The 17,128-nt window shown below is 40.6% G+C and overlaps 1 protein-coding gene across 6 annotated transcripts in view; it reads left to right on the top strand.

Moving 5' to 3' along the window:
• ABR (ABR activator of RhoGEF and GTPase) overlaps positions 1-17,128 on the top strand; it is a 265,327-nt gene that overhangs the window by 144,793 nt on the left and 103,406 nt on the right. For all 6 annotated transcript variants that reach the window (XM_075263741.1, XM_075263746.1, XM_075263742.1 and 3 more), the window contains one exon: positions 9,413-9,598. In XM_075263741.1, coding sequence (XP_075119842.1) covers positions 9,413-9,598 — 186 coding nt within the window. The remainder of the gene's footprint in view (positions 1-9,412; positions 9,599-17,128) is intronic.

The raw sequence follows: 17,128 nt of genomic DNA, 5'->3' as shown, positions 1-17,128 counted from the left end.
GAGATAGCCATATATATACACAGCCATCTCTCCATTGAGAGAATAGGTGGGACCCACAACGGTTGGGTATTTACAGTGTTGGCCAAAAGTATTGGCACCCCTGCAATTCTGTCAGATAATACTCATTTTCTTCCAGAAAATGTTTGCAATCACAAATTCTTTGGTATTATTATCTTCATTTAATTTGTCTTCAATGGAAAACCACAGAAATAATTGTCAAAAAGCCAAATTGGATATAATTCCACAGCAAACATAAAAAGGGGCTGGACTAAATTATTGGCACTGTTTGAAAAATCATGTGATGCTTCTCTAATTTGTGTAATTAACAGCACCTGTTACTTACCTGAGGTACCTAACAGGTGGTAGCAATAACTAAATCACACTTGCAGCCAGTTGAAATGGATTAAAGTTGACTCAACCTCTGTCCTGTGTCCTTGTGTGTACCACATTGAGCATGGAGAAAAGAAAGAAGACCAAAGAACTGTCTGAGGACTTGAGAAGCAAAATTGTGAGGAAGCATGAGCAATCTCAAGGCTACAAGTCCATCTCCAAAGACCTGAATGTTCCTGTGTCTACCGTGCGCAGTGTCATCAAGAAGTTTAAAGCCCATGACACTGTGGCTAACCTCTCTAGACGTGGGCGGAAAAGAAAAATTGACGAGAGATTTCAACACAAGATTGTGCGGATGGTGGATAAAGAACCTCGACTACCATCCAAACAAGTTCAAGCTGCCCTGCAGTCCGAGGGTACAACAGTGTCACCCCGTACTATCCGTCGGCGTCTGAATGAAAAGGGACTGTATGGTAGGATACCCAGGAAGACCCCACTTCTTACCCAGAGACATAAAAAAGCCAGGCTGGAGTTTGCCAAAACTTACCTGAGAAAGCCAAAAACGTTTTGGAAGAATGTCCTCTGGTCAGATGACACAAAAGTAGGAAAAGGCCTCAACATAGAGTTTACAGGGGAAAAAAAGAGGCCTTCAAAGAAAAGAACACGGTCCCTACAGTCAAACATGGCGGAGGTTCCCTGATGTTTTGGGGTTGCTTTGCTGCCTCTGGCACTGGACTGCTTGACCTTGTGCATGGCATTATGAAGTCTGAAGACTACCAACAAATTTTGCAGCATAATGTAGGGCCCAGTGTGAGAAAGCCGGGTCTCCCTCAGAGGTCATGGGTCTTCCAGCAGAACAATGACCCAAAACACACTTCAAAAAGCACTAGAAAATGGTTTGAGAGAAAGCCCTGGAGACTTCTAAAGTGGCCAGCAATGAGTCCAGACCTGAATCCCATAGAACACCTGTGGAGAGATCTCAAAATGACAACTTGGAGAAGGCCCCCTTCACATCTCAGGGACCTGGAGCAGTTTGCGAAAGAAGAATGGTCTAAAATTCCGGCAGAGCCTTGTAAGAAACTCATTGATGGTTACCGGAAGTGGTTGTGCGCAGTTATTTTGTCTAAAGGTTGTGCTACCAAGTATTAGGCTGAGGGTGCCAATACTTTTGTCTGGCCCATTTTTGGAGTTTTGTGTAAAATGATCAATGATTTGACTTTTTTTCATTCTCTCTTGTGTTTTTTTCATTGCAAACAAAATAAATGAAGATATTAATACCAAAGAGATTGTGCTTGCAATCATTTTCTGGAAGAACACGAGTATTATCTGACAGAATTGCAGGGGTGCCAATACTTTTGGCCAACACTGTGTGGCAGATTTTGTAGACCTGCCATAAATAGCCTCAAGGGGAATACTCCTGTAAGTAAACACTTTGAAACAAGAAATATTTCCAAAACCAATTTTGCTTTTTTACTATAAGAAATGCTTATATGACAATTTTCGCTAACGCAGTTTGGTTCCAAAATATAGTTGAGGTTTTTTTTTTATGAAAAACAAAATCAGGTCTATGGAGTTGGGACCACATTTATGTAAAGTTATAACAAAGGTACTGACTCTGGGTTCAAAATAGAATAACTAAAGGGATTGTCCAGGAATTTGAGTACTTGGGCAGGAGGCTGGGGAAGGTGAAACATACCAAAAAAAAAAACCAAAAACCTACTCAGCCCCTGGTGCTCCAACATCCCCCGTGTCCTCCAGGGCTTGTGTTGGTGGACATCCTCTCTACATGTGACTCCTGATGCCTTTTAGTAGCCTAAGGAAAAGAGCCAGTGATTAAAGATGAGCGAATATACGCAATTGAATACCTCCGACGCATAGCTCCCGGCGCCAGGGAAGATGGGAGGGGCAGTAAAAATTCAATGCCCCAGAAGTGTTTATGGACCGGGAGCTATGCGGCAGAGGTATTTGAACGAGTATATTCGCTCATCTCTACCAGTGTTGTATAAGAGTATTGACAATGGTCCCATTCCTGTGACCACTGAGACTACTAATTGGCATGTGGTGAGGACTTCTGATGGTCACATGCAGCGGGGACACCAGAGCATTGGGGGCAGGCAACCCCTTCAATTATTTGAAGTTAAATGGAATATTTATTAATATTGTAGAATTAATATATAATTTGTTATATATTTACTTCTATAGGAATTCAATCACTTTGATTTTTAGTGAATTAGAGGAGCATCGCTGCTTCTGAATAACCATGACTGTCAGTCATTTATGAAGAAAGAATCAATCTGTAGATGGTTTCACCTACCAACTCCACAGCCCTGAATTTTTTTTTTCATATTTTGCAATTCTAAACAAAAAGAAGCTACACTAAATACAGATGTAACGACCACAAAACCCACCAAAACCAAACCTTAGGCCTTATTCACATGACGGGGAGTATTTACAAACCCATGGTCTATGTCTATTGACATGTCTGTCTTTTGATGAACCTATTATTTTCATTCATGTGAAAAAGGCCTTACATGTCTGTGAAAAGCAGCACCTTTGTGTGAACCTGAGCTTAGTTCAGGTTTGCTTGACTAGGTTTTTAGGGAATGGCAAATAATGATTGTACATATACGGTATGTGGGGCCCGATCACATATGTATACAACATGCACAATACCACGTTAAAAGAATCCATCCTAAATAAACCCAGTACACTACAATGACACTATTGGCTCACATTTGGCCTGTGGAAACCTGACGTAAAGTCACAGTGTAGTGTGAGCAGACAATGCCGTGAAGGTCCTGAACTGTTCTTACTGTAGACTGAAGTTAAACTTCCGTATGAAAGTAGAACAAAAGTACAAAAGCTCATTTCGTAACTCTGCGACACGCATCTATTTCTGGATGTGAGACTAGTAATGTTTTATGTGGCCTTACATTAGTTTCATTTAGTGTAGTTTGTGGACCAATTGAACCCAATGGTCTAGTTTCTCAATTCCTGATTTAGAGTCTTGTCAAATCAGTTTAGTTTTTTTTGCAGCAATTTTTGCAAAATTGTAGCAAATTGTTGAGGGTTCCTGAAAATTATTTGGTCACACCATGTGACTAACAGCTTAGTGTAGAGTGCATTGCTTATAAGCACTATAAAAAAAAAAAATGAAATACGGTAATGACATAGGAGATACAATTGCTTTATTTATGTTTACCTACAAAATCTTAGTTTGCGAGACACAGTGGTGTAGAAATTTTCAAAGCATCATGTGCCAATTTCCTCCTGATGTTTTCCATGTTATGCAGGCCAACAGATGAGAGGGTGGTGTTTAGAACAGTTGCATAGATCTTTTAATCTCCTAATTCAGAGAATTGTGGGGAGAGGCTCCTGCTGCAGAAAGTGTGTGTGGTTTTTTGTTTGTTTGTTTTTTCACACATCCAATTTTTTTCATTGACATTGAGGATCAGTGAGGCAAAATCTGCATGCACTGTTTTTTCTCTACATGTTATAGCCATTGATGTCTAGGAGCTTGCGATAAAACATGGACATAATCTGTGTATTGACTATGTTTCTTAGAGAGTCATTGCTGGAAAAAAAAAAAAGACATCATTTTTTTTTCTAGTGTTGAAGCAAAAAGAAACTGATGCTTTGCATGGCAGACAAATCAAACACAAAAATATACTAAGATGGTGATGGTTTTTTTTTTTTTTTTTTTACTAGCCCTCTAAATGGATTGTTTGTTTAAAAGCAGCCCAAAAACAGAGGCGTTCGGGTGTGGCGGACACCTGCATGATTTTCTCTAAAGCTTTGTTTGGTTTGCATGGGCATAAGTCTCCTGATCGATTTGCATCAATGGAAATGCACTTCTAATTTTGCAAATACAAAATGTGGAAGTGCTGAGGAACAAACATTCTGTTCAGACCATAGACGTGTCTCTTACAATTTGCCCTTGGTATACTTGTTGGTTGTAATGCGGCTGATGTGATGTCATTGTATGTACACATTGCGGAGTACCTCACACCTTCCTCCGATTACAGTACACTACCTCCTTCACACTACTGTATTACAGATACATGTAGTACACACATGACAGCCTGGTTTTGGATTGGACCTTGCTTACATGTATCTCTAATTTTGTACAGGCAAGCAAAGATTTATTATAAAATTCCAAATGGATCCATAGGGGAAAATCGTGTAATCCAGATCCTAGATGTCAGAGATTTCAACTCCTGACACAGAGTTGCAGTAACTTAATAAGATGCACCGCATCCAATTTTATTAAAGAGATTAGCCAGGGAGTCTTAGGCCTGGTTCACATCTGTGTTCGGTATTCCCTTCAGGGAGACCGCATGAGGACCCCCCCCTGAACGGAATACCGAACACATTGACAAGCGGTGAGCTATTGAAAGCATATGGCCCCATAGACTAAAATGGGGTCCGTGTGTTTGCTGTGGAGATGGCGAGAGAAAAGTACTTCATGAACTATTTTTCTCTCTGCATGACTCGTGCAGACGCCGCACGGAAAACACACTGACCTTGTTATAGTCTATGGGGTGCTTTCATAAGCTCTCCACTTGTCAATGCGTTCATTATTCCGTTCGGGGGGGGGGGCGGCTTATTTTACTTCCTCCATGCTTTTTTTGTTTTGTTTTAATGGTCTACATGGGGATTGCAGGTGACTGAGTGACATCCTCCCACCCTTGTACCACTTTGGGCTTTGTGTTTATTAATCAGTAAACCTGAGATGACACTTACAGCTAATGTCCGCTCTGGAGCCGCGTGAAAGTATTGGGTGGTAAGAACCAGCTCCATCATTCAGACGGATGTTCATTCTCAATTACTTTCCTGTATAAACTCGTTCAGTAAGCAAACAGTTAACCCCTGATCTCATCTTATCATTTACATTAACACCATCTTTGTTCCTCAGCACTGTGTAAATAGTTGATGTGGCATCGACAATGGAAACTCTGGGGAATTAATTATTATGACTGGGCCATTCATAGGAACACCTAAGGCTTGGCAATAAATCGAAAAATAAACAAAACCAAAAGGTATCCCCATTAACCACGGTAGTTTGGTTATTACAGTATTCGCCTCTTTGTTCAGACCAAACATGTCTGAACCGGTACTGCTATTATTATACTCGAGGTTCTCTTCAGTACCTGTAGTATTATTAGCAGAGGCCCAAGGGTAGTGGCCAAACATAAAGAATAGTGTTACTCACCTACCCTGGGCTCCAGCATGGACCCCAGTCCTCTTCAGAGGTCTTCTGGGTCTCATGAATGACACAGGGACCGCTGAGGCCTAAGATTGTTATCATAATGCCATATGACCACTGAGGCTCAGTCAGAAGTTCCAGTGGTCCTTGACGTCATTCAGGTGGACAGAAGCCATGCTGGAGCCCAGAAGAGGTGAATAACACTGCTTGTTAAGTTTGCTGTTCTCACTTGGGCCTCCACTAGTTATACCATAGGGAGACCCCAATGTATAATAGCAGTTCCTCTTCATATGTATTTTGCTTAAATGAAACTGCTGTGCGAAGCTTGCGAATATTCCCAAGACAAATCTCATGTTGTGGGTCTATTGAAGGTGGGTGTGACCTAAAATAATTGTGTATTCATAGTAATCCAGATAAAATGCCCAATTAAGCAAGGTTTAGGGCATAATTGTCAAGTCCCATTAACACCCCACAATAATTGCAGCATATAGATGTAATTACAGAAGAGTCAATCAGCATGTGTCATTGATTGATGCTGCCAGTGTAAGGGCTCATTCCCACGATGTAACGCGGTGCTCATTCTGACACGTAAACATGTGTCAGAGTCAGCGCTTCAAAACAGAATCCCATTGATTTCAATGTGTAGCGCGTAAGACGGAAACCTTTGAAGTCAATGGGATTCTGTTTTGAAGTGCTGACTCTGACACGTGTTTACATGTCAGAATGAGCGTCGCGTTACTTGGTGTGCACAGGCCCTAAAAGGTTCCCAAGACAAGATTCACACATGCAGGTTTTTTTTGTTCGTTTAAACGAAATATGTTAAGGAGCCTTCACACGGAGTTTATGCTCCGCTCAATCAGACATGTAAACACGTGTCAAAGTGACCGCTGTAAAACACAATCCCATAGACTTCAATGTGTTCCGGTCTTACGCACGCTACACATTGAAATCAATGGGAGGCTTTTAAACCCATTGGTTTCAATGTGTAGCGCACGTAAGTCAGGCACACATTGAAGTCTATGGGATTGTGTTTTACAGTGGTCACTTTGACACGTGGATACGCGTCTGAATGAGAGGAGCGTAAACACCGTGTGAAGGCTCCCTTACCGAATCTATTTTTTAAACCAAGTTTTATGTTAATTTTTTTTGAAGAAGTAGTAGTTTTGGTAATTTATTTTTACTCTGGCCACTAAGCCTAAGAATAGACTGAAACTTGCCAATTCTGTAGGGATGTTCATTGCAACACACTCCTCATTTACATCACAGACAAGACTGTCAAGATTACAATTGAAGTTAATACATCTATAGATAATACCCATACTGACAATAAATGACGTCAAAGCTTATCCCTTTCCCTATAAAGACCATGCCTAGAAAACCCTCACATAGACCTCATTGAGTCAGACTCAGTCTATTGCTGCCTATAGGCACGACTATGCTGTAAAGCATGTCACTAAATGCTGTTAACAGAGCAGAGGAGAAGCCCAGACAAGATGGCCGCCCCCATAATCATGTACAGAAAATAGAATGAAAAAGTCTACATACTGAAAATAAAATTAAAGCAAAAAATTGATATGTGTTCTTTGATTTGTTTTAATATCTGTGCATGACTAGAAAGCTGCATAAAAAAAAATGTACACGCCAGGAAAATCCAATATATGTCTGAACCGAGCTTACCTTTGTCCCAATTATTGATGCCAGCTTAATGTCCTAGCGAAACCCATTACCATAAGTTGTGCCCTTTAAATAACTCCACATATTGTCGCTGCAGAAGCATCGCTCAGACGTTGTCCTTTGTTTGTTGTGCTGGGTGTTCTCTTCTATATCTGAGGGGTAAGATAACAGTGGGAAGAGAAGAGGATTACTGCCACTTATCACAGCCAGAAGCAAAACCATTAAATCCTACCTAATGCTCAGGGTTCACTGTGTAATGTGTTCTGTGATGTACATGGAAGGTTTGTTTTTTAGACTGATAAATTGAATACAATGTCATTGTGACTTTCTTGTGCATAGAACATAAGGTTGTGTCCACACTCATCAAGTTCTAAAGTGTATATGGTTATGCATCCACCTCTCTGATATCCTTAGCGTTACAATATTCAGTTTTTCACATCATCTGTGTGGGTGTAGAATGGTTATACAAGGCATATGCAGTTGCTGAGGGTGTATTTAGACAGGTGGGTGCGGTTAAAATCACGGCTGTGGAGTCGGTAAGCCAAGCACTGGCTCAGACTCCTATACTTTTCCAGAATCCAACTCCTTCATAAATGGCGGACAGCCATGGTCAGTCAGAAACGGTAAAAATCCTCTGATTCATTAAAAAGCCAGAGATTGATTCCTATGAAAGTAAATAGGTAACAAACTATACATCGAATTATATATTGAATAAAATTAATTTTTAAAAATAATTTTGAAGCCAGAGTCAGTAACCTTTTTTTCCCTACACTTTCCAAGGATGCCTTTATTATTGAGCTTTGCAGCTCCGTTTCCATGAAAATCGGCATTTTATTTTAACGCAGATTAGCTGAGAAGCACTTTAGAAGCTTTACTTTAGATATTCGTCCGTCACCCTACTCCGTCCTCATTGCTTGAGCGACATAGACCCATCGTCACACTTGTCTGCAGTTAGGACCCGTTATCTAGAGTGAAATGTCAATCTCCGAGGACATGAAGGGCCCCCTTTAACCCATTAATGACCAACGACGTAATAGTTTATCCTAGGTGGTATGGAGAGGGCTCTGGAGCTGATCTTTCTCCGTACACGGTGGATGCCGACTGTAAAATACAGCCGGCGCTCGCTGCGATCAGTGCTGACACTGATCTCAGCTGTTAACACTTTAGATTCACGGTCGCGTTTAACCACAGCATCTAATGTGCACAGGTACTATCATCTTTTACCGATCTTCGCCCTCTGATATGTCGAGGACAGCGATCAGTTGCTATGACAGCTAGGAACCTATTGAAGGCTCCCAGGCTTGTCATTAGTATGGTTCTGTTACACGCTGCCATAAGCAGCATGTAATAGTAGTCAAGGGATTTTACAAGTCACTGCAATACATTAGTATTCTAATGAATAGTGTAAGCGATCAGACCCCTTAGGGTTTAGGAAAATTGAACATAAAAGTAAAAGAAGAAAAAAAAAGTTTGTATATGTGCCATAAATGGCAGAGTAAACCCATATCATACTGTGATATATTATTTGCGGTCCTAATCTTAATGGATGTGCACACACAGCCCTGGACTATTTATACTGTGGGTTTATTCTGGTGTATATGGGACAATATACACTTATATAGCACTATAGATTGGGCAGACTAGTGTGTACATGCATTTAGCATGTTATGTGATATACAGATAACTACTGATGTGTATATGTGATTTCTAGATAATCCTTTTTGCTATATGCATAGCCCGTTATAGTTATATCCTCTGTATACGTTACTTCAGTAATTTTGGGCATTTTCACTACATACTGCTTTGGACCTTCTAAGATGCTTTTCATTGTGGCTTTGTTCTGTGGTTTCCCTCCTTTATATTTGGTGTTTTTATTCTTTATTTAATAAAAAAATTAATTTTTGATTCATTGAGTTTTATGTCGTGTTTGTGCAGATTCACTCACCGTGATTTGTGCAATATCAGTGTATTTGCCTATGTTCTTGTGTTGCTCTTCAGACAGCTGACTGATGGGGGATATCAGGGGTCTGGTGTTGGACCGCACCAGTCTGGTATTATCCTTTCCTAAGGATAGATTATCAGTACTATAGTGTAGGAAAACCCCTTTCGGGACATGATTTCTTCCCAGTTTAGGATTTTCTGTACCTTGTTCTGTTCTCTCTGCAGATACAAATGACCTGTTATTTGCATTTTGTCTTACAGCCAATGAAGCCACTTAAAGCCACGGCCACAACTTCACAGCCAGTTCTAACCATGCAGCAAATAGATGCCATATTTTACAAGGTGCAGGATATTTATGAGATCCACAAGGACTTTTATGACAACCTTTGCCCCTGTGTGCAAGAATGGGATAACAAAACCACTGTTGGACACCTATTCCAAAAACTGGTAAGTCAAAAAAAGAGAATCCTGACAGTCTTGGTATAGAATAGTTTATTCTGCCCTACGCTTTAGTCTTCTGTCTTTCTCGAGTCACCTTCTGTTCGTAGAATACCAAGTGGTTCTTCAAAGGATCCAGAAATAGTCTCTCATTGATCAGTTTGTGAAATAGATCACCAATACTGGATGTTTAGCAGATAGAAGTTCATTCATTATTTCTTTAGGTTCTTTCATCTATTTAATGTCCTCTGCTTTACCTGTCGATGTCATGCTGTGAACACAATGGCTGATGAGCCCATTGATTAAAGGGAGTGAAACATTGATGTGCAATCTTATAAAAGGCTGTCAATGTTTGATGGTACCCCTGCTGAACGGCAGAATGTAGGGGCGGTGGGACTCCAGCAAGTGGCTGTGTCTGTACAGCATAGTCATATTCAAGTAAATGGAGTTGAGCACCAGACACAGCTGCATAGATACAGATGAGCCCTATTGGTTGGTGGACCCCCACTAATAAAATACTGAAGGCCCACCTTAAAAGGGTCATCCAGAAACTACTTTTTTATAGCCTATTTTAGGCTAGGCCGCAAAAGTATGACCAGTGGGAAGCCAATAGCCAGCCCACGCACCAATCAGCTCTAAGGGGTTGATTGTGACATCCATACTACACACACACACACACACACACACACACACACACACACACACACACACACACACACACACACACACACACACGGCCAGAAGCAGTTGGTTCCATGCCCTATGTAGTGGTCATGTACCAGTACTGCAACTTAGCTCCCTTTTGACTTCAGTGGGAGCTGAGCTGTAGTACCAGCACCTGGCCAGTACACTGGGGACCAGAGCCAATTGTTTCCAGCTCTATGTTGTGTTTAATATGGATGTTGGAAGCGGATCCCATACAGTTGTTCGATTCAGGCCCCACCAGTTATATATTAATGACCTACCCCAAGAATACCTGGACGGTGAGGAATTGCTGACATGTCTTATATTCATTTGTCTCCAGTACATTCATTGTTGTCCAACTGCCTTTATAGTTACAGAGCTTCTATAATGCTGTACAGGATTGCCCCACAAATAAATATAATTTTTATTGTATATATCATAAGAACTTAACCATTATTGGTATTTGGGGGGGGCTAAAAAAAATAGCAAAAAAAAAAGTTTTTAAAAAATATAATAATAATAAATTTAGGTCTAAATCACTCTTTTCCCTAGAATACATATAAGGGCGGGTTCACAGCACCTGATCTCAGTTATGCAGGTTTCCGTTTTCTGTCGGCAGAAGACAGAAACAGACATTCAGTGTCTGTTGGTGAGCGTCTTCTGCTGCCCATGGCAAAACCGTTTTTTTTTTGTTTTTGTTTTTTTTTACCGGACACAAAGTCCTGCATGTCTGACTAAAAAAAACAAACAAAAAAAAAACGGTTTTGTTGCGGAGGGCAGAAGACGCTCACCGGCGGACACTTTTCAAAACCATGAATGTTTCTCGGGCAGGAAACAGAAACCTGCATAACTGAGATTGGGCGCCGGTGTGAACCTGCCCTCAAAGTAGAAAATGACTGTGAAACACACACATTAGGTATCCCTGTGTCTGCCAGTGCCCGGTCTACTGAATATAGGGTACCTGAAGTGCTTCTATTCCGTTGGGAAGGGGTTAATAGGAGCACTGCAGATACGCTATATTCAGCCAGGCTGAATTTCAAGTGGGGGTAAAAAACCCAGTCCTCAAGCTCAGGGAAGGGGCAGACAGACAACCAAAACACCCTCTCCCCTTTCCCAGCACTTACTGCACCCAAGAACTCGGCCATTTTAATTTTTGAAATTTTCCAGTAGCTGCTGCATTTCCCCCCTAGGCTTATACTCGAGTCAGTAAGTTTTCCCAGTTTTTTGTGGTAAAATTAGGGGGGGGGGGGGGGGGGGTCGGCTTATATTCAGGTCGGCTTATGCTCAAGTATATACGGTACATCTCATATTGTGTAAAGAAAAAAATTACTAAAAGTCAGAATCGATTTTTTTTTTTTTTTTTCACCCATTTGGAGCCCCCAAAAAGAATAAGACAAAATTAAGTAATAAATAATATGTACTGCAAAATGTTTGTTTTAAAAAATATATATATGGTAAAATGGTGCAAAAGTGCAGCTCATCCTGCATAGAATAAGCCTTCATTCAGCAGATTCTTACAGTGTGATAATTAAGGCCTGGTTCACATCAGCGCATGCGTTTCCATTTGGGGGTCTGCCTAAAAAAGCGGTTACTGTAGGAAACCCGTGGACCCTATAGACTATAATGGGGTTGTGAGGTTTCCGCTCTAAAACTGTGGAGAGAAAAGTGCATGCAGAGGCACGAACGGAATGACCCAAACGCAGGTGTGAACCGGGCCTAAGAAAAAAAATAAATAAATAAATTAAATGTATCACTTGGACTTGATAGGCGGGCCCTTGAAGGGTTAGGTTGCATCTGCTTTCATAAATTATCTTTTAAATAACATTTTATTAGAGATGAGCGAGTACTGCAGCACGCTCGCATAGAAATGAATGGACATAGCGGGCACGCGGGGGGTTAAGCGGCCTGCCGCCGTCAAAGCGGAAGTACCAGGTGCATCCATTCATTTCTATGGAGCGTGCTGTTCGGATCGGCTGATCCGAACAGTACTCGCTCATCTCTACATTTTATATGTGCTTTCTTAATTTTGTGCATTTTAATTAGTGATACGGCCAATATTGGTTCACCTTTAAGTCACGCATGCCTTTATATAACGTCTAAATTTTTATGCAATTATGAAGACGTGCAGAAGCGGCCTGTTTTTTTTTTCTTCTCGTTTAACGGGGATATGTTTTTACAAGACGTTAACAGGTCTAACAAATCTCGAGGAGCATCAGTCACACTGAGTGGCTGTTACTTGGCAACCGTGACGGTGCTAAAATTAATGAGTTTTAAGGATGCTGCATATTTATAATTTCCCAAGAGCAAACACACGAGGGGTTCACTGGTAGATTAGTGCAGCGATTATCTGGAATCATTACATTACTCTGCGGCCAGGTGTCTGCTCAGTATCTGTGCACATGCTGCCTGTACAGTCAGACACCTCCCAACTTTATTAATAAAAGTGATGAGTTTCTATAATTGTGTCTGTTATGTATAGTGCTGTAATAAATAATAGGGAAATATACAGTAGGAATAATGAAAATTCCCGCTACCACAGATGCTATTTTTCCTGCTAAACTGCTGTGTGTCTCTGCCCTGGAAATAAGAGGAAACGGATGCAGCAAAAGTGGGCTCATGCCCTAAAGAATTCATATTTGCAGTTCGTAAGACTTTGTTCACACTGCACCTGGAAAATCTCCAGATGATAAGCCTATGCGTTGGACTTGTACATTTGTTTGCTGTACAGTACTTCTCAATGAAAAGTATGGTTAATCCTTACAGGACTCCTAGAAGAGACAGTAAGAGTCCTGATTTCCAGGCCCACACACAGTGATTGACAGTCTTGTGTATAAACACGCTACTATAGGGAAGAGCGGTCACTCACTGTGTGTGAGAGGAGTAATCAGGACACTTACTGTCTCTCCCAGGAGTCCTGTCTCTCAGCTTTATTATTAAGCAAATCATATACGCTCAGCTTCTCTCCTCTATCATATAACACTATATATCACAGAGCTCAGCTTCTCTCCCTCTATCATATAACCCTATATATCACAGAGCTCAGCTTCTCTCCTATCATATAACCCTATATATCACAGTGCTCGGCTTCTCTCCCTCTACCATATAACCCTATATATCACAGTGCTCAGCTTCTCTCCCTCTATCATATAACCCTATATATCACAGAGCTCAGCTTCTCTCCCTCTATCATATAACACTATATATCACAGAGCTCAGCTTCTCTCCTCTATCATATAAACCTCAATATCACATAGCTCAGCTTCTCTCCCTCTATCATATAACCTTATATATCACAGAGCTAAGCTTCTCTCCTATCATATAACCCTATATATCACAGAGCTCAGCTTCTCTCCCTCTATCATATAACCTTATATATCACAGAGCTCAGCTTCTCTCCTATCATATAACCCTATATATCACAGAGCTCAGCTTCTTTCCCGCTATCATATAATCCTATATATCACAGAGCTCAGCTTCTCTCCTCTATAATATAATCCTATATATCACAGAGCTCAGCTTCTCTCCTCTATCATATAACCCTATATATCACAGAGCTCAGCTTCTCTCCTCTATCATATAATCCTATATATCACAGAGCTCAGCTTCTCTCCTCTATCATATAACCCTATATATCACAGAGCTCAGCTTCTCTCCTCTATCATATAACCCTATATATCACAGAGCTCAGCTTCTTTCCCGCTATCATATAATCCTATATATCACAGAGCTCAGCTTCTCTCTCTCTATCATATAACCATATATATCACTGAGCTCAGCTTCTCTCTCTCTATCATATAACCCTATATATCACAGAGCTCAGCTTCTCTCCTCTATCATATAACCCTATATATCACAGAGCTCAGCTTCTCTCTCTTTATTATATAACCCTATATATCATAGAGCTCAGCTTCTCTCCTCTATCATATAACCCTATATATCACAGAGCTCAGCTTCTCTCCTCTATCATATAACCCTATATATCACAGAGCTCAGCTTCTCTCCCTCTATCATATAACCCTACATATCACAGAGGTCAGCTTCTCTCCTCTATCATATAATCCTATATATCACAGAGCTCAGCTTCTCTCTCTATCATATAATCCTATATATCACAGAGCTCAGCTTCTCTCCTATCATATAACCCTATATATCACAGAGCTCAGCTTCTCTCTCTATCATATAACCTTATATATCACAGAGCTCAGCTTCTCTCCTATCATATAACCCTATATATCACAGAGCTCAGCTTCTTTCCCGCTATCATATAATCCTATATATCACAGAGCACAGCTTCTCTCTCTCTATCATATAATCCTATATATCACAGAGCTCAGCTTCTCTCCTCTATCATATAACCCTATATATCACAGAGCTCAGCTTCTCTCCCTCTATCATATAACCATATATATCACTGAGCTCAGCTTCTCTCTCTCTATCATATAACCCTATATATCACAGAGCTCAGCTTCTCTCCCTGTATTATATAACCCTATATATCACAGAGCTCAGCTTCTTTCCCTCTATCATATAATCCTATATATCACAGAGCTCAGCTTCTCTCCCTGTATTATATAACCCTATATATCACAGAGCTCAGCTTCTCTCCCTGCATTATATAACCTTATAGATCACAGAGCTCAGCTTCTATCCCTTTATTATATAACCCTATAGATCACAGAGCTCAGCTTCTCTCCCTTTATTATATAACCCTATATATCACAGAGCTCAGCTTCTCTCCTCTATCATATAACCCTATATATCACAGAGCTCAGCTTCTCTCCTCTATCATATAACCCTATATATCACAGAGCTCAGCTTCTCTCCTCTATCATATACAGTCCTATGAAAAAGTTTGGGCACCCCTATTAATCTTAATCATTTTTAGTTCTAAATATTTTGGTGTTTGCAGCAGCCATTTCAGTTTGATATATCTAATAACTGATAGACACAGTAATATTTCAGGATTGAAATGAGGTTTATTGTACTAACAGAAAATGTGCAATATGCATTAAACCAAAATTTGACCGGTGCAAAAGTATGGGCACCTCAACAGAAAAGTGACATTAATATTTAGTAGATCCTCCTTTTGCAAAGATAACAGCCTCTAGTCGCTTCCTGTAGCTTTTAATCAGTTCCTGGATCCTGGATGAAGGTATTTTGGACCATTTCTTTCTACAAAACAATTCAAGTTCAGTTAAGTTTGATGGTCGCCGAACATGGACAGCCCGCTCTCAAATGATCTGAAAACAAAGATTGTTCAACATAGTTGTTCAGGGGAAGGATACAAAACGTTGTCTCAGAGATTTAACCTGTCAATTTCCACTGTGAGGAACATAGTAAGGAAATGGAAGACCACAGGGACAGTTCTTGTTAAGCCCAGAAGTGGCAGGCCAAGAAAAATATCAGAAAGACAGAGAAGAAGAATGGTGAGAACAGTCAAGGACAATCCACAGACCACCTCCAAAGAGCTGCAGCATCATCTTGCTGCAGATGGTGTCACTGTGCATCAGTCAGCAATACAGCGCACTTTGCACAAGGAGAAGCTGTATGGGAGAGTGATGAGAAAGAAGCCGTTTCTGCACGTACGCCACAAATAGAGTTGCCTGAGGTATGCAAAAGCACATTTGGAGAAGCCAACTTCATTTTGGAAACAAAGATTGAGTTGTTTGGTTATAAAAAAAGGCGTTATGCATGGCGTCCAAAAAGAAACAGCATTCCAAGAAAAACACATGCTACCCACTGTAAAATTTGGTGGAGGTTCCATCATGCTTTGGGGCCGTGTGGCCAATGCCGGCACAGGGAATCTTGTTAAAGTTGAGGGTCGCATGGATTCCACTCAGTATCAGCAGATTCTTGAGAATAATGTTCAAGAATCAGTGACGAAGTTGCAGTTACGCCGGGGATGGATATTTCAGCAAGACAATGATCCAAAACACTGCTCCAAATCAACTCAGGCATTCATGCAGAGGAACAATTACAATGTTCTGGAATGGCCATCCCAGTCCCCAGACCTGAATATCATTGAACATCTGTGGGATGATTTGAAGCGGGCTGTCCATGCTCGGCGACCATCTAACTTAACTGAACTTGAATTGTTTGTCCAAAATACCTTTATCCAGGATCCAGGAACTGATTAAAAGCTACAGGAAGCGACTAGAGGCTGTTATCTTTGCAAAAGGAGGATCTACTAAATATTAATGTCACTTTTCTGTTGAGGTGCCCATACTTTTGCACCGGTCAAATTTTGGTTTAATGCATATTGCACATTTTCTGTTAGTACAATAAACCTCATTTCAATCCTGAAATATTACTGTGTCCATCAGTTATTAGATATATCAAACTGAAATGGCTGTTATAAACACCAAAATATTTAGAACTAAAAATGATTAAGATTAATAGGGGTGCCCAAACTTTTTCATAGGACTGTAACCCTATATATCACAGAGCTCAGCTTCTCTCCTCTATCATATAACTCTATATATCACAGAGCTCAGCTTCTCTCCTATATCATATAACCCTATATATCACAGAGCTCAGCTTCTCTCCCCTATCATATAACTCTATATATCACAGAGCTCAGCTTCTCTCCTCTATCCTATAACCCTATATATCACAGAGCACAGCTTCTCTCCTCTATCATATAACCCTATATATCACAGAGCTCAGCTTCTCTCCCTTTATTATATAACCCTATATCTCACAGAGCTCAGCTTCTCTCCTATATCATATAACCCTATATATCACAGAGCTCAGCTTCTCTCCTCTATCCTATAACCCTATATATCACAGAGCTCAGCTTCTCTCCTCTATCATATAACCCTATATATCACAGAGCACAGCTTCTCTCCTCTATCC

Source organism: Leptodactylus fuscus, chromosome 2 (genome assembly GCF_031893055.1).
Source record: "Leptodactylus fuscus isolate aLepFus1 chromosome 2, aLepFus1.hap2, whole genome shotgun sequence".
NCBI classification, from domain to species: domain Eukaryota; kingdom Metazoa; phylum Chordata; class Amphibia; order Anura; family Leptodactylidae; genus Leptodactylus; species Leptodactylus fuscus.
This window is presented reverse-complemented; position numbering and strand designations above follow the sequence as displayed.